Source organism: Chelonus insularis, unplaced genomic scaffold, assembly GCF_013357705.1.
Source record: "Chelonus insularis isolate UGA/USDA-ARS -01 unplaced genomic scaffold, ASM1335770v1 contig_117_pilon, whole genome shotgun sequence".
NCBI classification, from domain to species: Eukaryota; Metazoa; Arthropoda; class Insecta; order Hymenoptera; family Braconidae; genus Chelonus; species Chelonus insularis.
In genome coordinates, this window is record NW_023276358.1 from 720,071 (window position 1) to 746,320 (window position 26,250).

The window sequence follows — 26,250 nt, forward strand, 5'->3', positions numbered from 1 at the left end:
GTGCTGTCGCGGAGAGTTCGATAAAAATCAGTCGTTGTTGAGGAGCTGTTTTGGCGTGGTCTGAACTGAGTGCTCGTGAGTAGTGTTCGATAGTGAGTGCTGTGACTGTCAGTGATACATTAGGGTAAGTAGCATGGTTATTATGGTTAATATGACAGATAAAATGCGACATTAACCTCACGTTATCAAGTATGAAGGACAATAACCTCATGTAGAATAAATTAAATGTAATCTATCATAATTGCCGTAAAAATCAGCTGTATCTAGCAGTCGTCTTGACACTGGAATGACCCAGAAAACAATTGAATAAGGTTTGTCAGTGGGGACAAGCGGTTTGCCCTTACTGATGCACCTGCCAAGTTTCGCTAGTTGAGAAAAACGGTCGATTGCTCTGCTAAGGCCAAGGTTATTGCCAAGATCTTGATAATGTGATCGAATTAAACAAATTGATCGTATCGCGGCTCCAAAAACGCCACTCGTTCCCTCATTTCAATTGATATAATAAATAATGTTGAAGAGCAAGTGAAAGTCAAATTAAAAATTGTAACTCCAAAGTTACAAAATAGTAAATGGATTAATTCTCATGAAAAAATATGTGAATACTAAAATATTGTCTACTTGGAGTTAAAAACGTTCATCAATAGATATTATTAATAAGCTGTCTTTCATCTTCCCCTTAATAACATTAATTATTTAATAATTATGTTGAAGAGAAAATTGATAAACTATAATATAATTAATAATCACAACACCAACAAAAACTTTTTTCTAATCTTTCGTCTAGAATTAATTATAGAGAAGAAAGAATTTATTCATAATGTTATTATTTTGATTAGAAAGTAGAGAGAAATAGAATAAAAATAGAATTTTCATTGTACCTTGATCATTTTCAAGAATTCCATAACAGGTTAAATAAAAATTTCTAGTAATTTAAAAAAGCATCTTTTATAATTCATCAAGATCTAGTGGTCTTAATTGACTTTTCCTGATCTAGACGCTTCATATCCTTCAGCATTCTAGTTATTCGAAGCTCATTAACTGCTACAGGGATTAATATTGAAGGGCGTCGAACTTGCCATTGAGCTGATTTATTTATCAGTTTCTCTACAATATAATGACGAAATCCTCCAATTTTTTTTACCGCATTTTCTATTTTAGTTTAGTTTCAAAAAACTATTGAATTTGAGTTGAACGACGTCATCTCTCATCAGTAGCATTCCAATCGAGTTATATATCTCTATATATACACCCATGCATGTATACCTATGAGTTTGTTCTCTGCTTTTTCAATGAATTAGATCTCTAATCTTAAACTCAACCAATGAGACTTTATTTATCTCAAATAAAGCCATAAATTTGTATTATTTCATTAAAGAGTTTTTATAAATGTTTTCATATGTTCATTCAAAAATTCAATTACTCAAACATTCACAGAAATATTTGATAAAATTTTTGAACTCATTTTCCAATGCTATTAATCCTTTTTAACGCCATTCCACAAATTCTTCCTACTGATGTAGACAGTAAGATCTCGTGAACTGCTTAAATAGTTAGGAACCACAGGAATTCCTGATCCAGGAAGATTTGTTGAGTTTATAAGGCGTCTTATTTTATGTCTCTTGATCTTCGGTGTCTTCACTTTTTTTAAAAACATCTTATATTACCTCCTCTACACCTCAAAATGCCTTTGGGTTGTTTAACTTATTTAAAGGTATCATACAGTATCTGTAGACATCTTTAATTACATATGCATCAATTTTTTTTGTAATTAATTTATAATAATATATTGATTTATCTTGATATTTTTTCAATTTGCTTTATAAAATAGTATTTTATAAAACTTTGAATTAACCAATGTGAAAATAAAGAGAAAAAATGTTTAAATAATGCAGAAAGATATAAACGAGAGACTCAACGTTAAAACACACACAAGTTGATTTCTACAAATCCACTCAAGGTATTCTCTCTACCAAGCGAAACAAATAAAAGAAAATGTATAAGATGAACAAAGTAAAAAAACGGCAACAATTTATAGTTGCCACACTTCTCGTCACATTTTTTGCGGCCACCTGCTTCATACTTTGTCTTATTATTTTCTTATATCTCACTTATAACTTCACTCGGTACTTTTATCCCTTGAATTGATTATCCTGTGAGTTTTAATCAGTCTTGAAGTTAACAACACCTGATAGTTGGTTATGTTTAAATGAGACTTCTCTATTTACACTTTTAAAATTGCATTCGCCAATTACTTGCATTTTCCAACCGTGAATAAAATTTCTGTTGTTCTTACAAATAAAATTTGATGGGAAATTTTTCAGTTATTATTTATATTAATGATGATGAGTATAAAATCATGGAATTATACATGAAATAAATACTAACTTAAGCTATCGGCAATTTTACATTACAAAATTGAAGAAATCTATTGCATAATTCATTTGTTCGACTCTAACGTGAGACGAAGGTCATTTTATTGAATGAATTAATCATAAGAATTATGAAGGAAATGATGAATGAACGAGATTCTTCATAATTTCGGTATTACTACTTGTTCTTGTAATCACTATCAAGTAATACAATGCTAAAAATAAACTTGTAGCTTTAGCTTTTAATAAAATAGAACACTATACTAGACGACTAAACCAAATCAGTTTAGTCATCAGGTCAATCGATCTCTTAACAGAGTTTGTGCCAGTTTTGTGATATGATTGTAGATATCAGTTTAGATTTCAATGTAACATTTAATGACATATTGAATGACATTTAATGATACACAATATTCACTTGGTGCTCATATATTTGCTAGCAAAAAAAAAAAAAAAAATAGAATAACTCACTTTATGCTCCAAAAATTTTTTTTTTTTTTTAATAAATCCTAAACATATATTTGTTTAGTAGTCTTCTATAGAATTATTAAAAGAATAAAATGTTACATAAAAGCTTTCAAAGCTACCTAATTTTTTTTAGTTGTATAAATTAAAATTTACATCAAAAGGATTCGAGGGATGGAAGGGTTGTGGAAAAAAGGTATTAAAGTATGATAGAGCATGCTCATAATAGCTGAAAGTTTGCATTGCAATTGACGTGGATTTTAATTCTTAAACTATCTATACTATATAAAGTAAACTTGTTAAATAACTTCTTTTCTAATTCTTCTATCGTTCAATGATATCGACAAAGAAAGTTAGTCTTTTACTAAATATAGGTATATTTAATATTTAAGTAGAAAAAATTTTGTTTACTTTAACAATACATACAAGATACTTTTTGATATCGAAGAGTACATACTGATAATATTATGCATGTATAGAAATACCTGTAATAGAATGTAAATAGGTCGTTCGATGCATAGTTTATAAACTGACATTTTCGCCCTCCACAACTAATAATTCGGTGCTCAATAAATCTGGAGCATGACTAATTATTGTATACCTTTTCTGTGCTCCACTATTTTTGAAAGTCTTTAATACAATGATTAAACTGCTCCATATTATCTTTAATTATTTTAGATCAGTGTATCTTAAAATAAATATTACTAAACGATGACTTATTCATTGTTTATTATTTTTAGTTGATAATAAAATGTTATCTCACAAAAATCGGAATATTTTCGATTTCCAATAGATATTCTAATTTAGGCTTCTTAATAATAAAAAGATGTTGAGCATGTGCAAAATCTATAATATTTGAAAATCCTGAATGGCATCCTAAAGCTTAGTATCATATGTTGAACACTCATATATGATGTATGATACTTCTACATAATATATACATATCTTTTTTTTTTAGATATATTTTTTTTTTTCATTTTTTGGATTCGCATATTGTATAAGATACTTCACAGCTACGATAACGCATGTGGTAGCACAAGAACATGTGTGATGTCAGGAACACATAATGCGAATTTTCTCAAGAGATACACTGAAAGTTGGCTCAACAAAAAACTCATCCTTTTTTATCGTTATTTTATGATGCAAAGAAAATCTTTACTTTTATCGATTTATAATAATACGTTTTTACGTAAAATAAAAGAAAAAAAAAAATATTGGTTCATCTAAAAGTTGGAATACTTCCCATATTTTATTTCCTTCTATTTCAATTATTTTTATTCCTATGGAGTTCGTTAATTTCAGAACTTTATTTCTAGCTTAGGAGTAAAATCAATCTCACTGTTATATTTTTGCATGGTTAGTCAGTGAACAGCTTTTATGAAAGATGTTTCTGGCTTCTCTCACGTCTCCTTTTATAGTATATTTTTTTTTATCAACGAAAGCTCAGATCTACTAAAAATGCATAGAATGATAAATTGTGTATGCATTATATTTTTAAAATATTTTAATCAATAAAAGCCATTTCGGAATTTAATTAACTTAAAGCTGTAAAAATAGAGTTTCATCAAAGTTTTTTTTTTTTTTTATTTTAGTTCTAGATACTATTATTCGTTTTCATTCGAATGCTATGAATGTTTCAAATTTTAAATTCCACCCTTTTGTGTCACTTTTTTCTCAAATTATTTATCAAAAGCAATTAATTCTCATTTTTGAATTTTTCTAACGTGGTATGAAAAAACTTTGAGAGAAAATAATTCTTTTTTTCTATAATTCGTGAAAAGAGTATATTTTCTTATCAACTCAGTTGAGTTCACATCCAATGTCGCTACCGGAAATGAGATATTTTGACCATCAGACAGAATAAATGGAATGAAACCACAAAAAAAAAAATAAAAAAAAGTTTTAGGTCAGCCGACCAATTGATAGAACTTTTTATTAATAAAAATTTGTCACTTTTTTTTTTTATTTGATTAATGTTAATACCAACTTTATATTCAATTAATTTAATTGAAAAAAATTGCTTAACTGTAAAATTATGGAATCAATCGATAAAAAAAACTTTCACAAAAGAGACAATAAAAATACTAGTTACATTGAAATATTTATTTAATTAAAAATAATAATTATACATTAGGAAGAGTTTTTAACAAATGACTTAATTATTCTTACTTGTTCCGTTAATTCTAATAATTTATTTATTGTATTCTATAAGAATAAGAAAAAAAAGAAGAAAATAAGTAGAAAAAATAATTGGTTCTTTCCCACATATATATATATGAACAATCCCATGGATATTTAATTGTTAATGAATTCTAATTATACTTTTATATAAAAAAATACTCTCTAAGAATTTTATTTTGCTGTATTTAATGCTTAATCATTAGTAGTAAATAAATAAACACCAACGTAAAATTATCATATAAATTTACTTCAAGAATTTTTTTTTAAATCTAGAAATTTCTCATGAATATTTCCTGTAAATTCTCTATTATTTCATCAATTTAAATATACTTATTTAAAATGGGGGAAAAAAGTTTAAAAATATTCAATTTATGTTTTTTTCTATTAGAGCAATTGAATGAGTATTCTTCAATAAATGAAGAAATACATAAAACTGAGAAATAAATTTAAATAAAAGAAGAAATATTAAAATAAGAAAGTGGAATAAAAATTGAAATGAATTTCTTAAATGTTTAGTGAAGCAGATTATAAAAGAGACGGATTTCAGTTTTTAATTCACGTTGTTGCATTCGTGTTAATTGATAGAAATTGCTAACAACAAGACCAGTCTGACCTACTTTACTGGCTGCACCGTGAATTCTTCCAACATTTTGCATTGACCCGGGTCTCTCATGCAGATTCCGCATTGACTATATTTTCTATTAAGAGAGAAAAATTATTCCCACTCGGCTTGAAGTATACTTCGCAATACAAACAGAATAAATACAATAAAGGAGAACAGTATTATCACTGTTTCTATTTTTTATTTGCATCTCAAGGGGTACAAAATATCAATCACTTTTTAATTTTAGTTTTTAACTAAAAGCTCCAACTTGCACCACAATTCGAAACTTTTCACTCCTAGATGTTAAATAACATTGCCGGTATGATATCTCGTGAGAGTTTTAATCTTAATTAGAAATTATATTACGGAAACTAGAACTTACAGACGAAAGACCATATAATTACGCTTTCGTTACTACTTTGACTGATTTTCTCGCGTATTCAACAAGTTCGCATGACTAAAAGATCGACTAGAACTTGGATGTTAGCTGCACTAATTTGATCTGCAGTATTCAATTCCCCATACTAATTGGTATGAATTTTATCACATTAATTAATAATTGTCTAAAAAATATTTATCATCATTACAGTCGATATATCTTAAATAAATTTCAATACATTCAGATTATTATTTATTTCCATAATAAATACAATGACATAGTGCTTATGACAAATCAATACCAGCCGCAGTTTATCATAAAACATTTTCTCATATTTATTTAAAAAAGATTATTCACATCTGCCAAGTACAGTTGAAAAGATGCTGTCGATAAAAATAATAATAAAATGCAACCGTTGAATTATCAATTTTGTTATGCATGCATTTCTTAATCATAACTTACTCTCATAAAATGTCCATTTTCATCAAAGAGTCTGTGGAATAATATTCAGTGCATTAACCAAATGCGTTGAAGCACGTGAAGCTTAGCCAAGCTTTTATGGTAGCCACGTGTGGCTACAAGTGACTGCTGGCTATGGTCACGGGAATGTACGTGACATGAGTTTGATACTTGAATGACACCACTACGATCAACTAACGAGAATGGCTACTGTTGTTGATTCGACTAATATAAGTATACTCCTGTTTGGAGATTAACGATGTGTTGAGCTGAACAAAAGAGTTAACTGAATAGGCCACTTCTTTCGTCATTGATACCAATATAATACATACTTGAATATTTTTTTCTAAGCTTCATTAACGTTTAGAATATTTCAATTAGTTCTTGTCATCAACAAGATTTTATTTACCACTAAAAAGTCAACATGTAATCAATAATTATTCTGATAGTTATCATCATAAAATTAATTAGACTTTCCTTTTTAATGAGCCAAGCTTTTGAAACTAATCGAAATAAATTTTTTAATTAACTGAAATTATTTCAGATTATCTTTCATCATAGTGTAATTGACAATGACGTTAAAGATTTTGCAAAAGAAGCCAATTGAATTGTTTTGTGAAGCATCATGGTGAGTCGATAAGTATAGAAAAAAGTAATAGAGAAAAAGAAGTTTGAAGTTGACGTTGAAGAGTTGGATACTAGAGATAGAGTAAAAGCAAAAAAAATTGATAGATAGAGGATGAAAAATGCACTTTTAGTATTTTTTTACATTTCTCTAGCACTCAGGTTCTTTCAACTATATACATACATGCTTGGCCATGTACACATATGTGTGTGTGTGTGTGTCTGTATGTATAGTCTATCGTTATTCGTTCGTTGACGTCATAAGTTTTCTTTGGGAGGCTGCCAAATAATGTGAACTCTTTTAGAAATGTCAGAGAGAGGAAGAAAAGGAAGAGAATTATACTTTATTGAAATTATCTCATCTGACCTGGTTCATTGTTAGTTTTTCTTTTATTTTTACTATAATCATAATAGAAAAAAAAATAATAATAATTCATAATTATTCCAACATCAATAGAAATTTTCCAGTTTAATTTTTGAAATGGACTTTTAATAACTGTAGTTAAAATACTTTGTAGTAATGACATTTTAAATAATTCACTTTCTGTGATTTGAATTTTAAATTCATAACACTGATTTAACATGGTTAATTAAGCATCATTATTTATAACAGTTGTAAAAGCATATAAAATTGTTTAAAAATAAAAGTTACTTCAATTTTCAAGCTTCTCATGAATAAGTGTTATCATCAAACCATAATATGATTATGTATTCAAACCAGCTGTGCACCATCAACTTTATGTCATCATAGTTGAAGCTTCTATCAAAATTTCTATTATTTATTCCTGTTCTACTGTCAATTTTCTATCAAACTTCAACCTGGTAAACTGACAGATAAATCATAAAAGCCTTACGGTTATTAAAATTTCTTTTGTAAAATTCCTCTTTTTTGTATTCATTCGTATTTCTGAGGTAATTAATCCAAGCTTGAGGTAAAATTTTTTTAATTAGTTGGCCTGAAATAAGATGAATTGTTTTTTGTCATATTAAACTTCTAAATGCTCTAATTTTATTGCAAGTAACATTTAGGTAAATTTCAAAGTTCGAAAAATTGCCTTGACATTTACGTGATCACAATGTAAAAATATTGAATGTTTGTTGCCTTTTGGAGTACATATAATTCTTCTTGACTGATCGTTCAACTTTAGAAATAAGCTGTCGGTTTGCACATTGGAAAGGGTGTTATGCCTTTTTCAACATGTCAAATCGTCATGGTCAGATTTACTCCACTTTTGCAATTTTCTTGTCTCCTTTTATCTCTCTATCTTGACATATCATTCCAAGGTCAAAAATATTTTCCAGTAATTTTTTAATTTCACTTAAATAATTATACAATGTTAAGAACTTATTTTATAGAATATTATGATATTTATTTTTTTATAATTACATAATTGTAAATTTAAATTTTATTTTTTAAGAATCACTTTTTTTGTATTTGCAATAAATCTTTTTCATATATATTCAATATTATTACCATATTCATAAATTGCTTCTATAAAAGTAGAAAAAAAAAAACAAAGACTAGACATGGTTAAATACACATACTTCATGGAATATTTATTAAATAGATAAAGAAAAGTATTGATAAAAATTTTTAAACTTTAAAATTTTCTCTTCTATATATTATAATTTTATGGACACGAAGAAGACTTGTAGGAACCGTACATGTCTTCATGGTAGAACGCGATTAAATTGAGTGATGATAGTAGAGTTGTGTCGAGACAGAAGAAAGTCGACAATCTTCTGCTTAGTCACGTTCTTGCACTTCTCGTAGCTTCGGAAAGGGGTTTAAATCGAATATAAAATACTTGGTAGAAACTACGGGAAGCCTATTTTTTTTTTTTTATAAAATATAACTTAGTGATATTACAAAAATATGATTATATTAATTTCCCCTTGAGGAAATTGATTTTTTTCTTCATTAAAAATTTAAGTAATAGTTAATGGAATAGAGGAGAAAATTAAATGAAAAAAAAAAAAAAAAATGAAATTTCCAATAATTTTATTATGGCTAGTGACTCATATCAAGTGCCACTATCAATATCTAAAGGTGAATAAGGGAGGAGATGAGAAAAAAAGTCTCCAGGTAATTTTCCTGATCGTTTAACCGCCTACAGTTTTCATTGGTGTTACAAGTTTACAATCATACTGATGACGAGGGAATGAGAATGTGTTAAAATATGTGTTTGACAGCAGACATTTGTATAATACTAGTTTTGTTGGTGTGGTTTATGTGGTAGATGGTATAACGAGGGTTTGAAACAAAGAAAGATGCGAAGCCACTGGAATTTCAGACCCTTTATGGAATGTCTACGTCATATGGCACTTTCCTTGACGCATGCTCTTCATACACCCTTCTTTACTTTGTCGTGGAAAAAAATTATCTTTCATCATTTTCCCTCCTTCTCAAAGTAAAGGATTGAATAGGAAGAATTTTTACAATGATGAGCATTGTTGAAATGGATATTTATTGTCCTTTACAGTGGTTTTACACTTAAGTCACATACCATTTATAAATCCACCTGGTACATCAGATTTATACAGTCAATTTCAAAAGCAAAATTTACTTCTTTTAGTACTTTTTTTACACCAGAATATATCTTTTGAGTCTATAGAAGTATTCTAGAATAGAAAATTTCTATAATAGAATGACCGATTTTCGGAAATTGGAAAATTGATTCTGTTTGTGTTCATTGGAAAAATATTAAAACCATCAATTCGGAAAAAATATATCGACCTACTATTTTCAAGCGGCTTATAGTTTTTTGAAATTTAAAAAGAATAAAGAAGTGCCTTGTAGATTTTTAATCACGCGATATTACAGTCTGCTGAATCGAAAATAACACGTGGTGTTTGAACAGAAAACGAATACAGACCACCATCATCTTTAGTGTGGTTGACCTAGATCAGACCACCAGAAAAGCTCTGAGTACCTCTGTTATCAATTGGAATTAGTTGGTTCACCTCAGTAATCATATTATTTCCTGCAGAGATCGCGAATACCAGAATCAAATATTTTAAATTTTCAAACTAATTCAAGTGAAATTTCAATTGTTGATAGAGAGAAAGTCGTATATAATCAAAATTGTTATTTGAATGGAATTCATTGGCATCAATCAAAATTGGTTTTATCATTTCTTCTTGTATTCCTACATAGTTACCCCGTTCCAGTTGCTGTGCATCATTTCCTATCGCGCATGTCCTGGATTACGAGGTCCTGGTATCTGTTGACCTACTTGGAAAATCATTGACAAATCTTTCATTATCTTAAGTATTTTAATAATTCATTTATAAGTTCATTTCCATTTGATCTTCATCAGAATTACCATCAACAAAACCAATGTTTAATATCCACAAAAAAATATCAAAATAATTGAAAATTATTTTGGAATAACCAATAACTTTTCCTGGAGTACACCTGAGAGAGAGAGAGGTTTTATTAGATTGCTTCTTTCCTTGACCTACTTGAGTAAACTATTGATAAATATTTCCTAAAAAGTTTAGAAAAAATAATCTTATAATACCAACATAAAAGAATAATTAATTGTAGTTTTAAATAATCTAGTAAAATTTTCATCACGTCAGTAACTTTTTAGGCTGGCCTCCAATCGTTACTATTGTAATTTTAATTAAAAAGTTTAGTAATTCAACTACACAAAACTTATTCTACATTTTTATTTAGCTACTTTCTTAGAATCAAAAGGTGCCCATGATGTTTCTGACAAACTTTGTAAGTAGCAGAATAATACAAGATTAAAATTCATTCATTGAACTTCCTATGAGGAAAACAAAGGTTCCAAAGTACACTGAACTATTCATCCTAATTATTAAGTAATAAATATAGCTATCACAGGTATTATTTATTTCCTAAAAATACTTCCATTTGATAATAATGTTTCTGTTTGTCAAAGTCCAATTGAAATAACTGTCTATATCTACTAAATATTTTTCTTCTTTTTCTTTTTTCTTTTTATAGATATAATAAAAATAATGGACATGAACGTGTTATTTTTAGCCAATTCTTTATGCAAGTCTCTTCCTGAATTTGATTGCCTTGAGAGCTTTTTCTTATTAATTTGGTATCCATATATATTTCTACCGACGTGTTTTAATGAGAAGTTAATATTTTAAGCATGGCATAAAGTAGGAAGTCTTCTACAAAGGATCTAAATGTAGAAAACATATAACTGACAGTAAAAAAGTATTATAGATACGATCACGTATTCGATACACGAAAGTATCCATTCTGTAAGAGACTCTGAAAAATACTGGATAAGTTTCTCTACTCCTTCCATCGAGATTGCTCTCATATTTATTTTTTTTCTTATCCTCTTTTCATTCTTTATCTCTCGTTTTTTGCGAACTTGCTTTGGATTCCTTCACAATCTCCATGACCCTATTTTCTCTTCTGTGCTCTCTGTGCCCTTTAGATTTTAGATTTTCATGTATCATTCTAGTGGATTTTTTCAAGCATCCAATATCCTGTTAGTGATGTATTTTATTTTTATGTGATTTTATTTCGCCTGTTTTATTTGTTTACTACTGTTATTTTGTTTTAATTGCATCATTAATTTGTTTTATAATAAACGATTTCTAAGTAATGTTGGATAATAAATGTTTCTTTCATTTTTACATAACACATTACGTCTAATAGAAGAAGAAATCGTCCCCATTAAATTCTAAACAACCTTTGAAGTCACTTCACTTTTATTTTTTTTTTCTTTTGACCATTCCATTTGTGTTATTTCTCCACTCTGATCCTTGCTTCTTTTTGTTTCAAAAGGAATAATCATGCACAATAGTCCTTTCTATTCTGAATAAAAATGTTTTTTTCAAATGCTAAAGTAAGTTTCACTTTGATTCAAATGATTTTTTACGAATAAAATCCTAAAAGTTTTTTCAATTTACTTTTAAATGTAAAAATAGTCAAATTTATTGTTTATCCAAATATAAAGAAGCAAACAAATATTATTTAACTTCTATGAAAAAACTTTTCATCACCAAAGTTAACACACAATTACATATTTTAAAAGTAAATATTATTATAATTACCTAGAGTTCATGTTACTATGGGTATTAATGTTAATACTATTTAAATTCAAAAAGGCTTCAAGTAAATAAGCTTAGTAATTGTAATCAATAATAATTTTCATGAATAATTTATACCACTCGAAAGAAATTATTTAAAATTATTGAATTTAATCAGTCAAAATTCAAATAGTAATTCAACCAATTCTATCTGTCATTCAAACCCATCATTAATCCTCCATTATCACTGTAATCTTTTTTTATACGATTGTAATATTCATTCGTGCAAAATGTATATTTATGAATGTGGGTAGTTTATGGACAAGAGACATTGTTTGCTATAACAAATGTCACCAAAAACATAGACGTATGCATGTGTGCAATAAATAAACAAAGAGGGACGAAGAGAAGAGATTGATAGAAAAGATAGATAGAGAAGGAGAGCTAGAGAGACATATATGAAGATAGGTTGGTCAAACACGCCCATACAGACCAATGGCTCAGGGTAATTTCCACACCCTACCCTTTGATAGTTCATCGATTGAATTCAATGGGACTTCTGTCATCGATAAATACTACTGGTCGTTGTAATCGCAAATCCAGGTAGCAAATATGACACGAATGATAAAGCTACGAGTGTAGAAATGAAAAATATTTCATGAGAAATGTCTTCTACTTTATTGACACAAAAACAATCACTGGCATACAAAAAAAAAATGTTATAAAGTTTTATTTTTTTTTTCTAGCAAGAATGCAGGCTACTCTTTTTGTTCCATGATAAAAAATAACAAACTAATATGAATTATTTGATTGGATCCATAAATAGTTCAACTGAAATTGAATGATATCAATGATAATCATTTAAACAATCATTTTAAGACATAATATATTAGTAGTATACATTCTAATGCAATTGAATTACTTGAGTCTTGAATGAGATTGAATTGAATTTTCATTTCCTTTTCTCATCTACAAGTAAAGCATTAAGTTATCTGAAATATATTCTATCATAACTCTTGTCTTCCTTCTATTCCAATCTCTCTCTCATGATAGTCTCTTGTGAGAGTGAGAGTGATAGAGTTAGAAAAGATGAATTTATATATGAAGTTCATAGCTATACAAGTACATCAATATGCAAAAACATAAGGTCCAAGTTTCCATGGTGATTACTCGTCACTTGAACTTTCTTTACTGATGTGACAACAACATTCAAGCCTGGAGAATTCAGCTTTGTCATTTCAAGTTTCGTTAAAACTTTACACTGAAGGTCGTACAATGTGTACTGTATGTAGGCACAAATGTGTGTGTGGCAAAAACATACACATAACAACGTTCAAAGACATTGGAGTAGCCTTTGACGGTGGCCAACCCTCTGGAAATTACAGGTCTCAGGATCTTAAGCTAAGAGCTTGTTAAATGGCATTATTTGGTCACACACAACACCCTTAGTCATCAATGAAAATGATATTAACAGTCAAAGCAGTAGATGGATTGATTGATGAAATTATGTAATAGCCAATATGTTCGCAATATATTGACATATCAATTACCAATTGAGCAGTAATTGTAAATCACTTGAAGGTCAAAAACTATTTTTAGTTGATCGTTAATGAATGTTATTTTCCCTGAAGTAAAACTGATTTTTTTTTTAGTCATCTTAACTTCCATTTCAAATGGACCAATGAACAATAAATGAACTAAAAGTAGAAAAGCAGTTCAGGTAATTTTTATCAGAATAAATTATCCGAAAAAAATAATATTTATGGTACCAATTCAGTTTAGAACAAACTAAAGTTCACTCAATTAATTGTGCAGCAGGAAAAAAAACTATCAAGAGTGCAATTTCCGAGTGAACGTCACTCAAGCGTTTAAATAGAATGAGTATTAAAACCATTAAGTGGAAAATATTTGATTACTTGTATTCAATAATATTCAAATACTCTACAATCTTCCATTGAAATAAATAAATTATTTTCCACAATCTTATTCGCTTCTTTATTTATTGTTTTAAGTAATTTGTATTCATTTTATTCTTCTTTTTTCTATCTTACTGGTCCAGCAATCAATTTTTTTTCAATTTTCCTTTCGATTTAATTTTCTTTACCCTCTTCGACAATTACAGAATCTCTTCATCAACCGGAAATTGTCGAGTAGATAGGACGAGAAGGATGTTTAAAGTTCAGACTGAAATACATGAGTGAATAAAGTAGGGGTCAGTTATAAATTGAACTTTCATTTATACACGTAGGACAAATTTATCATAAGATCATAATGAATATATAAAGAATAAAGACATAAAGGATGTTGATCTTGGTGGATAGGGTTGCTTGGATGTGTTGAATCAAGTTTTGAAAGCTTTTCATTCATACTTGTACTGCTACCTGATGATGATACACGTGCATGAAACCTGAGTCAGTTGATTGTCGCCATGGGAGTTGTAGTTGTAGGATTGTAACATGAAAATTGTTCTATAGTAGTAGTTGAAGTAATTGCAATATACTAGTCTGGTCTTGGCACACTGAGAATCACTAATCTCCGTCTTCTTTTGCTATCATTTCTTCTTCGTTTAGCAAAGGTCGTTGGCCTCTCTTTTCATAATATGTAACACTAGTTGAGAAAGTTGACCTGATGGTAGATCGGATGTAATACATGTTGCGAAATCAATTCACCAAGGATTCGTGATCTATTGTACTTTTATTTATTTCATTATTTTAAAAGAATCTAGAAAAAATGAAATAACAATCGATCAAACATCAAAAGATAATAAAAAAAATTTCTTTCGATTTTTCCTGTCATTGAATTACTTTTAAATTGATTTTTTCAAAGACTGAAAGCTCGTGAACAGATTTTTTTGTAATTTCGTGCTTTGAACTGTAATTTATCGAATTTTTTTTTTATAAATATTCATTGTATAATTTAGGGAGATTTATGATAGAAAGACTAAACAATGAAAAATATGTTTATTCAAAATTTTACATTTACATCACATTTTTATCAGCTTCAATGTTATTTAAATCAAAAAAATTATTTATCGTGCAAACGTTTATTGTTTTTTTTAGACTACTACTACTAGAAGTTATCTTTGATTGACCTCATTTTAAAATAAACATATATTTTTTTAATAAAAAAAAATCATCTTGTAAGTTTCAGTAGTCTTTTTTACGGCTTTTTCTATTTTAAATCCAAAAAAATTTTCATGAGGCCTCGACTTGAAATTTATTCTTTATTTATGATAGCTATAAAGTCTTCCAACATCTGCAAATTCTGTCTAAAAGTTTAATACTTTTTTTTTGTGAATAATTTATAAGTAGTTATGATAAAATGTTGGAAAAAGTTTGATGGTTTTTCAAATGGAATGTTTTTAGAAGTAAAGACAAAAGTTCAAACGTACTAAATAATAATACTATTTAAATAATTTTTTGGTATTTAAACATCTAGGAAATTGAATAAAAAAGTAAATGATTGAACTTTTATTCACCACAGGAACTATTTGAAATAGATAACTTTTTTTTTCAAAAACACATTAAAATCTAAAAGTTTATTTGTTTTTCACTGAACTCATCGATAGAACCTAGTTTTAAAAAGCTTTTATACACGACCTGGAGTTGGAGTTGCGTCTTGTGAAAATGTAATAGTGAGTTTTTGAGACCGACCCTAAGTACAAATGAATGCTTTCAAGTGGGTCAAAAGTCGATCCAATGTCTGACAACCGCTTTTAAAACTCAATTAATCGAAACTTTGACATCAGAATTTTCACCATTAAAGCATTTAAAAAGAAAATAATAAAGTAATAAAGTCTCTATAAAAAATTATGTTACATTAATTTGAAAAATTGTTATCGATTTTTATTGAGATAAAAAAAAAATTACTGAAATTAAAAAAAATTCATTAGAGAAACGAAAGATAAGAAAAATTAATATACATAATTAAACTGGCCTCATTGCAAACTTTGTGCTCCGAATAAGCTGTTTGCGTCGGCATAATTACCACTATTAACCTGAGCACGCAAACAATCGATTAATACAGTTACGTTTCGTAGAGAAAAATAGAAAAATTACAGAAAATGCGTCACATACGTGGTAAAAAGCCACACCCCATATTACTAAATTCTCTTCATCATGTACCTAGAGTAACGATCGTTTAAAAGAATGATAGTAACTAAGACAAAAAGTCTTGAGTCAAAAATTAAAGTGGATCATCAGCAATAGCATCAGAACAATAGAAGAATCGATCCACTACCACATTTGTGTCCAAAAAAAACCTCTACAAAACATCTTGAACTTCATTAATGGCGATCGATTAATTAATGAAATCAGTCGTCTATTCTTTACTTCTCTAAAAAAAAGCACTAAAAATGATTTAAAACTTCAAACTGAGCTTAAATTTTAGGTGAAATAAATAAATAAACAAAAAAGAAAATTTTTCTTTCATGAATAAATAAATAAACAGGTTTATTTAGGAACAGAGGAAATAGAAAAATTTTACATGAAGACAAAATACAAATGTTATTGGAAACAAAATTGCTAGGTAGAATAAAATCAATTGCTATCCTATTTGTATAAACTCTACATACTCGCTTTAGTTATCTGCCAAGTAATTTACGATGACTCTTTTACTTGATCGTATCGTGTATAAATATTAACAAATTGTTGGTTAATTCATTGAAACTTTTCAGAATAAATAATTTAAACTCATTCATTTAAACTAACGAAGTAACTTCATTTACCTTCAAATTTAATTAAACTAAATTGAAATATAGTCGAGCTCAATAAGAACAATAATAATAATAATAACTTATTTTATTCAACAAGAAATTATTATTAATCAATTTATCCAGATTATTTCTTCATTTATTTTCAATTCATTCACGTGTGTTACCGGCTACGAATGAATAATAGAATAATAAAATGTCATGTTATTATAATAATATAAAAAAATATTTATTTAATGATTTATATGAATTGACAACAAATTCATAATGCTTGCTTTTATTGATTTCCTTCCATATGAACACAGGTCACTCGTCCTATTGTTTTCTATATTTATTTCGTTATCTACGTATTAGAATTATTTGCAGATAATAATAAAAAATAAAAAAAAACTGTATTCTTTCTTCGTGATTGAATTATTTATTCTGTACATTTTGCTTGTTTTATTTATTTCATTCTTCATAAAATAAAACTCCATCAATTATTGAATTTTTGTTGTAAGCTGTTCTTGGCAGCTGATGATTACATTTAGGCATTACTTTCATAGTTTAATTATTCCTTCACAATCATCAGTGGGTTAGAAAGTACACTAATGAGTTTATCAATAAATCACATAAATGATAGAAAAGCTGGAAAAATTAATTTTGGTTATAATTTTTTATGATATATTATTAAACATCGAAGTATCAATGTACCTTTTTTCCTGATATATTTATAGATGTTAGAAATTTTATTGGCATAATGATGATAACTGGTGCTGCATACATACAGTATCTTTATAGCTCAAGTCTTAAAAATAATTCATAAAGGAAAACATTATTTCCCAAGCAGATGCTCTTAAACCAACCGCAAGAATTGTTAAAATTAATTTTTAAATGCCAGTCATAGTATTTAAATGGTAGCAGGATGTATAAATCTCATATTTGTCTTCTCACTGCATACTTAATGCACCGTAGATTCTATGTTAATGTCCCGAACGTTTGATATGACAGGTTGTAATAGCTTCATATGTATCCATATATATTAGGATCACGACTAACTAGACCGTTAAAGATACCACGTGTACTTTAAACCCCTATGAGTAATTATCCTGACACTTTGAGTACACCCTCGTGTCTCTCTCAAATGCTTTTGTCGATAAATGTTAATATTTACACAGTTTCCTTTGACCTCAAGATTAATCCTAGGATAACTTTCGTTATTATCGATAGTAATTAAATCCTCAGATTATTTTGGATCTGATGAAAATGCCATAAAAAATTCAACACAGCTCTTTCTTTTTTTGTAATTATGTATTCTTTCCAATCAAATAAAATGAAATTTTAATTCTAGAAATACAGATGGCCTATACTTCACACTCGCTTTTACTATGAGCAAAAATAAGATTGTACATCTATTAATACATCAGCTATTTCCTGCATTCACCTAGAACGAAAGGTTCATTGTAAAACGTGAAACAATTAATTTCTCTAAATATCACATTTCTTTTAACATAGTGTGACCCATTTTTTAAAAATCTCATCTATTACTCACCTTTGAGTATCTAACGATGTACTTTTAGTACAAGCTTTTGTAAATTCAGGCCAGGCATCCTAGGGTTTGTAATCGGATCTTGGGCTTTTCATGTCTCCCAGGAAGTGAAATTAAACACTGCGTATTTCTGTTAAAGTCAGGTGCAAAATACCCTTACATTATTTACACATTTTTAATCATCAATACTTATGAAATACTTTCACCCATTTCTTGATACTTTCTGGTTGATATTCAGACATTACATGAATGTGTTCTATTGTTTGAAACTTGGTTCTAAAAAATTTGCATAAAAAACAATAGATAAAATTTAATTACTGAACAGATGTAAACAACAAGTTGTTAAGATAAGTGCTAAACAGAATAAACGATCAATTCTACAGCAGATCATCAATCGATAGCTAGTTGTTTCAGAATGACTGTTAAAGTAACCTACGTCCCATACAGTCTATGATGTCATATATCATTTCATATTGAGTAGAATCTTTTCTATTCGGATTATTCCGTGGCACTTGTTAAATAGTAATAAAGTGTTGAACATTAATATGATACTCATTTTGCTGGTTTTTTGTTTACAGAAAGTAATGATAAATGGTGGCAACAAGCAGTATGGTGTATGAAGAGATTGTGGGAGTTCGGGGCAGCTGACCTCAGCCCCCGCGCACTTTATTTCCGCGCGAGATGCCCCACAATTTAAATTCAACGTCTGCTAATTCTGCCAATTCCGGGCCTAACCATCAGGCCTACCCTCCTCCTCAGCCGTATCATCACATTGGCGATGGACTTCAACCGGAGGTGGGTTTATATTAATTTATCAAAAGATATTATATAGATTTATAAGTGATTATTTGAATGGTTGTTTAATTGAAAAATAATCTTTTTATAGAAAGAACCAGTGGAGTTTGATACAAGTCATCTCCGAGGAGCACCCACAGAGGTGGAGGCATTGGTACACAACATCAAAGAAGTTGCTCAGCAATTTCTGTATCATTGGCGAACATTTCCAATTGTTTTGCCTCCACCTTTGTCTTCATGCACAGATGGTGAGGATACGTTGGCCCGGAAGAAGCATCACTTGAGAGACTTATTTGTGCCACCGAGTTTCGATGAGCTAGATGCCGTTGCAGTTGACATAAAAGGTGAACCACGACGGCTTACTAATAAGCAACTCGAAAGCATAAGAGAAAGAGGGTGAGGCTCTATCGTTTATTCACTCAATTATATTATTATTTTTCTTCCATTTTTACTTATCATTATTATAAATAAAATACTTATACTAAGTAGAATTATCGCATTTGCTAGAGATATATAGTGATGACACTTTACGCTTTGGATAATTAAATTTAGAGATAGAATAATTTAGAAATAGTATTTTTAATATTTTATTACAATAAAACATGCCCTTTCATTTTGAAAAAAAAAAAAATTAGTCCACTGATATTATAAATTTTACAGGCTTTATGTTTTCCAAAGTTTTAATAAAATTCTTCAAAATTTATTGTGACAAGGAGAAATTAAAAAAATAAATGGAAAATTAAAAAAAAAATAATTATTACTTTTGATATATTTTTTATCTATCATTTTATTGTTAACAATTTTTGTAAAGCTTACACAAGGATAAGTATGGAAAGCCGAAGAAGCTGAATGCCACTCAGTTGGAGAGCATTCGGAGATGCGGGTACGTTATTTACAATCCCGACACTCCACGTTGTTGATATGTTCACTGTATTGACTATCAATAATAAAAAAAAAAAAAGACATAACTTTGTACATAAAACATTTTCAAGACAATCTAAAAATATTTTATAATATTGTTTATAAGTTTATTTCCAATATCCAATGGTATTACGATATTACTTTTACCATTTTCAATAAATAATAAATTTATTTATGACTACTTATTGAATTATGCTTTTATTTGGTCTGTATGTAATTTTCACACAATTTAATACTGTTAGCATGACTTGAATGTAAATACAATAGCTACAATTTTACGTTCACGTAAAAATCTTTGAGAAAATGGTGTTGGTTTTATATTAATCTGAAAATAGCATCACGATTGTGTACTCACGCGTTTCACTTATACATAATTAAAGTATATAAAAACACATTAAACATACATTTACTTTTACGTAAACAATCGATTTTTATTTATATATATATATATATTTTTTCATAGAGCTTTATAAGCATAGTTACATTCAGTTATTTTTTATTCATATTAGAACAATGGTGATGTATTTTAAATGGTTTGTAGAAAGTATTACTTTTTATCAGCTTTAATTAAATACCTAATTAATTTCTAAACTAATAAATCAAATATTAGCCCTATTGAGTTAATTGAATAATCATAGCTGTACATAAGATAATAATGTACTAGTAATTATAGCTTCTTTCTAAATAATCAATTATCATAAAGATGATAAAAAGTATTAAATGAAAAAACATACGACAGTGAGTTTCATAATTTTTCTATTCACATACTCATATTATCTAAATTCGCTGTTTCTTTACAGTCTAATCATCACGTAACTTGTTTATAAATCACCTGATGTCACCTGTGTTATGAGTAAAGTAACATAATTATATAAATACAACTTTAATGAACAAATTTTACAGGGAGTTTGAGGTGGACTCGATAAACTTTGCCGGTCAAACACACCGGTGGCGACTTAGTGGGTTGCTACAGCGAGGAAGAGATAGAAGAAGGGAAACATTGTTGAAAGATCTAGCCTTAGCAACAAGATTTCTTGTGGTTACTGCTAGAGCAAGACTTATTTCACATTGCTTCAGTATTTCACAAGCTTTCAAGGCACTTTTGACTGGATTTCTTAGACTTCTTGGTAAGTATATTGACATTTCTATGATTTGAAAAAACAATTGAATGTAACTTGACCTGTAATACCAGTTAATTAGGATTTAAAAGTTCATTAAAAATGTTGAAAAGTTTTAATTATATTGTATAATATCGAAGATTTCATGTACTTTTAATTAATTTTGTAGAACCTCTCAACATAATATTACATTTCAATGTTAAATATTTATTTAGAAGAAAATAGATGAGAAAGTTTTTTAAATTCTATTTTAATTAAATAAAATATCATGTTGAGTAAATACATAAAATCTTAATAAAATTTGGTTGTACATTTTCTAGATATAATCATTGGAATACCGTCTCTGCAAGCACAAAATCTAGATGGGAAAATCAGAGAGGAAAGATGTCGTTATTTGGTTGCTGAATTAGTCTGTAGGGTATGTGACTAAACTCATTTTTATTAAATATGCGCATTAAAAAAAGTACAGAGTATTCTACGTAGTTTAATTATTAAATTATGTATAATGTGGCTTATGATCGTTTTAAACACATATGTGTATTGTTGACAGCCGGAATACGAAGATTCACTGGAATTACTATGTGGTTTTGTGCGCAAGCAACTGAGACGAGCGACGATGGAGAAATTCGAAGTAGAAAGAGAATCGTCGCAATTGCTTCCAGTATCTGTGCCCTTTGTCTTTGGCACTCCTGCTGGTTCAGCCGTAGATCTACGATTATTTAGCAGAGACATCATTAGGAAGGCTCTGCCAACATTAGTTACAATTTTAGAGAGAGAAACTCGAGGATGGTTTCTTCATTTTCGAGAAAGACTAATTTCTGAATTAAGAGCGCAAAAAAAATCTGATGAAGAAATAGAACAGGTATATTAAATACAGTTAATTGATTTATTTGCACACCAGTGACAGTTTGAAGTTTAAATCAATTGATTTACTGACGAACGACAATTAAGAAGGAATAAAATATTTTTCATTTCAGCAAGTAAACGAAGCAGTGATGCGCGAATATTTGCAACGAGTATATTCCAGTATACTCTCTCATCCAGACATTTTGGCATTAGGAGATGGAATAGCACAACTTTTGGTCCAGCAAGCACAATCAGTAGTTTTGATGCATCGAGCTGTAGAGAATGTCCAGCGAAAGTTGTCACAAATGAAAGAGTCTCTTCGTCAACGAATGGAAAGTGAACATCCGGTACTTTCAAGAATAGGACCATGGATGCGTGATAGAATGAGAGAGGCGGAGGCGAATTTTATTGAGGAGTGTGAATGGAGTGCACATCAAGAAGCACTGTCTCTTTGTAGTTTACAAAATTTACAGCAAACTGTTTATTTCCTTAATCGGGATTTGACATTTATGCGAGAGGTGGGTATTTTAATGATATTGAGATAACTAACAAGATTGATCAATTTACTTACTTTTAATTAACAATAGTAAAAATCTTGCTACGTAAACAAACAATTATCAAATTAGTTAAATAATTATTAAACGGTGTATTTTCATGATTTCATTAAAAAATTATAGAGAGAGCCTGTTCTGTTGAAAGAACTTCGAAAAGTCAAGACTCCAACACGGAGTTTTCAATGGCCAACGCAAATTTGGCTGCCACGGAATTGGATTGTCCGACGTAATTTCCAAGGAACTTCGGAAATAATTCCCACAGTTTTAAGTAATACACCAACATCTATAACGACTCCACGGGCTGACCCGAGCCAACCAGTTTTTCTTGTGGAACGGGAAATCATTCATACGACGACGACGAGATGGCCAATGTGGCGTTGGATAAATTATATTGCACGCACGTGGTGTTGGACGTGGAATGCTATGTTCTTGTTCGGAGTTGCTGTGCCGTGGTGTAGTCGTGTATCTTTACGAGCTCTACTACTTGTAGAACCGTTTACACCAGACCTGGAACTCAGCCAACTTAACGGAACTCTTTTCCCGCGAAAATCGTCACAAACACCGACACTTTGTTCTCGATTAATAGCACTTTGGCGACACATCAGCAAAAGTCGGACACATTTTGAGACTGAGCCTGATACCGGTATGTATAAATCAACCGGTATTTTATTTCCTTCTCTCTTGTCCATTATGAATTTATTTTATGACTCCTTATTTGATTAATTTATTTTTTTACAGGATTTATCGGCAAGGGTATGACGAGGCATATAAACAGACTATGGAACTATGGAGTTAAGGGTCTCTTGGGAACTCTAGGGATTCTCTTCCTTTTTCCCATAATCTGCATTGTTGCCAGTGTCAGTTCACTCCTGATTGCGTTCTCCGCTTTTTTATGGTCTGTTGTTTTCTAGTTTTTATTACTTTGTTAACATAATACACAATACAGAATAGAACTTTAATAAAATTCAATTTTTATCAGTATACATAAATCAAACTTTTATAGCTTATTAAAATATTTATACGAAATACTTTGATAGCTAACTACAGACATTTACAAGAAAACAACAAATTTTACTACGTAAACCATTTAATTATAAATAATTGCTTTTTTTAGGATGCCGATATTAACTCTCATCCTCCACGCATTTATGGGTTTGATAATGGACCTAGACAGTCCAGAGCCAAGTCGAAATCGATACTTCGTAGTAATGGAAGCTTTAGTGTGGAACGTAGGGATTCAAGGTTGCTTACAGCCAATAGCTGCACTGATTGTAGCCGTCTTTATATGTCCTATCATCTCGTTTTTGATACTCACTGTGGCTGTGATACGCTATTGGATAAGGGTCATGTGGGATACGGCAATGTTCCACTTAGTGATAAAAAGTCGAGGTAGAGTTCCAGCTAGTGACAGCTTTGTCGTTAAAAGAATAGCAGGTCCAGGCTTAGCATCAGATTATTACTATCAGATAAGGCCGGAACAAGCATTGGCAGCATTTGAAGCAAAACTTGAACTTGATGAACTCTTAGCATTTCAACAAGAAACTGAACGGCTGATAACACAACCACAAAGAGATTTCACTCAATTCGTTGAGGCTTGCTTTAGTCCTTTTGCTACAAGTTTAGCAAAAACACGTGATCCTTACAAGTCTTTAGAAAAGGAAGCAAGAGATCTAGTGGCAGTGCTCCACGAAAAATTAGATCGACGTCGAAAAGATCTTCAAACAGGTCTTGGAGTTGCTGTAAGAAGTAAAATAAAGCTTACAACTTATGATTTAAAAATAGCTATTCAGCAGGCAGCATTAATGTTAGAGCGTTTATATCCTTCACACGTTTTTGCAAGGATTAATGGAAGTGAAGACGATTTTTGGGAAAATAAAGGACTAGGAGTCGGGGACTGGGCGGGATTAGCCGGTCTGATGTATGCAGACATATTCAGTCTAGATTTTCTACAACCATTAGACGATACAGATACTAAATTTAAGCTGGAACCTCATCCAGGCGTAGATTTAAGCAGGTACAGCGAAATGCTCCATAACACTGAACTTGGAGGAGTTAATGGACCTGATTTATTAGGAGCCATTTATGCCCCAAGAGGAAACATTCTAGTACACAGTCCTTATCTTGAAGTGTCTGCTTTTAATCCTAGAGCTAAACAAACTAGTAACAGTAGAAAATCGGAGAAACGATGCGACTCTAGTCTTTTGACGTCACCGAGAACTCGACGTAAAACTAATTCGGGTTCTTCAACCAGTGAAAGTCGTTGGCAACCTTGGAAACGAGAAATGCGTCCTTACAGTGCAGAGAAATTGGTGATTCCTCTTCCCATTCCTCATCCAGCACATATTGCTGTGACAATTCACAATCGAGATTCAGAAGATCCAATTCCTCTTGACTCTGAGTTGTGTCAAAATATTTTAAGAGCTATCGAAGAATCTCCAGGAGAAATGGCAACTGAGTGTGTAAGTCGTTATCGTGGTGGAGCTGATTCTAGCTTCGATTCAGTAGCTTCTCAATCGTCAGTGTCAATAGAAACAGGCCTAGATAAAGACAACGATACCGAAGAGGTAGTAAATGAAGAAAAAGAAGGAGAAACATACCACTGGACTCTTTCTAATTGGGGTGGTGGTATGGCAAGACGAAGAAATAACTCCGGATCAATAAAGGTTGATCTTGCATCTCCTGAAGATGTTACTTTAGACACTGATACCACTAGGGCGATGTTCAGCACATATGGCACGACGGTCTGAATCATCACTCTACTTCCTCAAGTATTTGACATTGTAAATTAGTTAAAGTTCTGGATTTTATGTAATACAAACTTTAAGCATTTTTTTTATTTCTTATCGTTAAAATATTTATTTAGATTCATGATATTATCTAGATTAATTAGAGAAATACGATATGACCACGACTCTTTAAAAACAGAAACAAAATGTAAATCATTGACAAGTTTTAAAAAAGAGATAAGAGGATATTTGATGTAATTGAAATATTTTTTTAATAGCTATTATTTACTTATTTAGTAAAAAAATTCATTTATTTAATACTTCACTTGCCATAATTTTTTCTGTATGGACTAGAAAGTAGAAAGTATTTAATATGATAAAAAAGAACAATAACATAAATATAAATGAAGTAAAAATTTTTTTAATGAAACAATTACGTTCATAACTATAAATTTCTTGTGAATTCTATTGTTTTATATTTTTTAATTGCAAATATTGTCTTTCTTATAGTGATTTTTCAATCAATTGACGATTTTTCTTCACAACTAAGTAACGAATTAAAGTTAAAAAAAAACAATGACGCATTTCAATTATATATAGATAACGCACACAAAACTAGGAATTTTTAGTTGACATGAAGATGAATGATATTTAAATGCTCATAGATGTTGGGAAACAAATTACTAGCAGAGAATCAAAATCATACTTCAAATAATAATTACAATGAATTAGAAAAAGAACATTGAAATCATTTTTAAATGTTATACTTTACAAAAAAAGATAGCTAAAGTACTAAAAAATATAAATTAATCAATTCTTAAAATCATTCGTAAATTTTCCGCCGAAAACTTTCATAAAATACTGGATAGAGAATGTTATTAAATGATTTGACAATTAAAACGTTGGGCCATTTTTTGCACGTGTGTCTTGAAAATCGACACT

The 26,250-nt window shown here is 29.7% G+C and overlaps 1 protein-coding gene across 2 annotated transcripts; it reads left to right on the top strand.

Moving 5' to 3' along the window:
* On the top strand, nucleotides 1-26,036 carry LOC118064510 (uncharacterized). 2 transcript variants are annotated; one of them, XM_035079177.1, is made up of 11 exons: nucleotides 1-124; nucleotides 18,927-19,143; nucleotides 19,235-19,539; nucleotides 19,955-20,026; nucleotides 20,968-21,191; nucleotides 21,503-21,600; nucleotides 21,733-22,044; nucleotides 22,160-22,546; nucleotides 22,706-23,225; nucleotides 23,321-23,477; nucleotides 23,697-26,036. In XM_035079177.1, the coding sequence occupies exons 2-11, from the start codon at nucleotides 19,030-19,032 to the stop codon at nucleotides 25,327-25,329; spliced, it is 3,822 nt and encodes a 1,273-aa protein (XP_034935068.1). In that variant the 5' UTR covers nucleotides 1-124; nucleotides 18,927-19,029; the 3' UTR covers nucleotides 25,330-26,036. The 2 variants fall into 2 exon arrangements, with proteins under 2 accessions (XP_034935068.1, XP_034935076.1); XM_035079185.1 differs by lacking the exon at nucleotides 19,955-20,026.
* Nucleotides 26,037-26,250: the final 214 nt, after the last annotated feature.

Excerpts from the sequence above, each read along its gene's own strand:
- LOC118064510 (XM_035079177.1), top strand. The coding sequence starts at position 19,030 with ATGCCCCACAATTTAAATTCAACGTCTGCTAATTCTGCCAATTCCGGG. Across the intron at positions 22,045-22,159 it reads CTGATGAAGAAATAGAACAG|CAAGTAAACGAAGCAGTGAT; the intron begins GTATATTAAATA and ends TTTTCATTTCAG. Across the intron at positions 23,226-23,320 it reads TGAGACTGAGCCTGATACCG|GATTTATCGGCAAGGGTATG; the intron begins GTATGTATAAAT and ends ATTTTTTTACAG.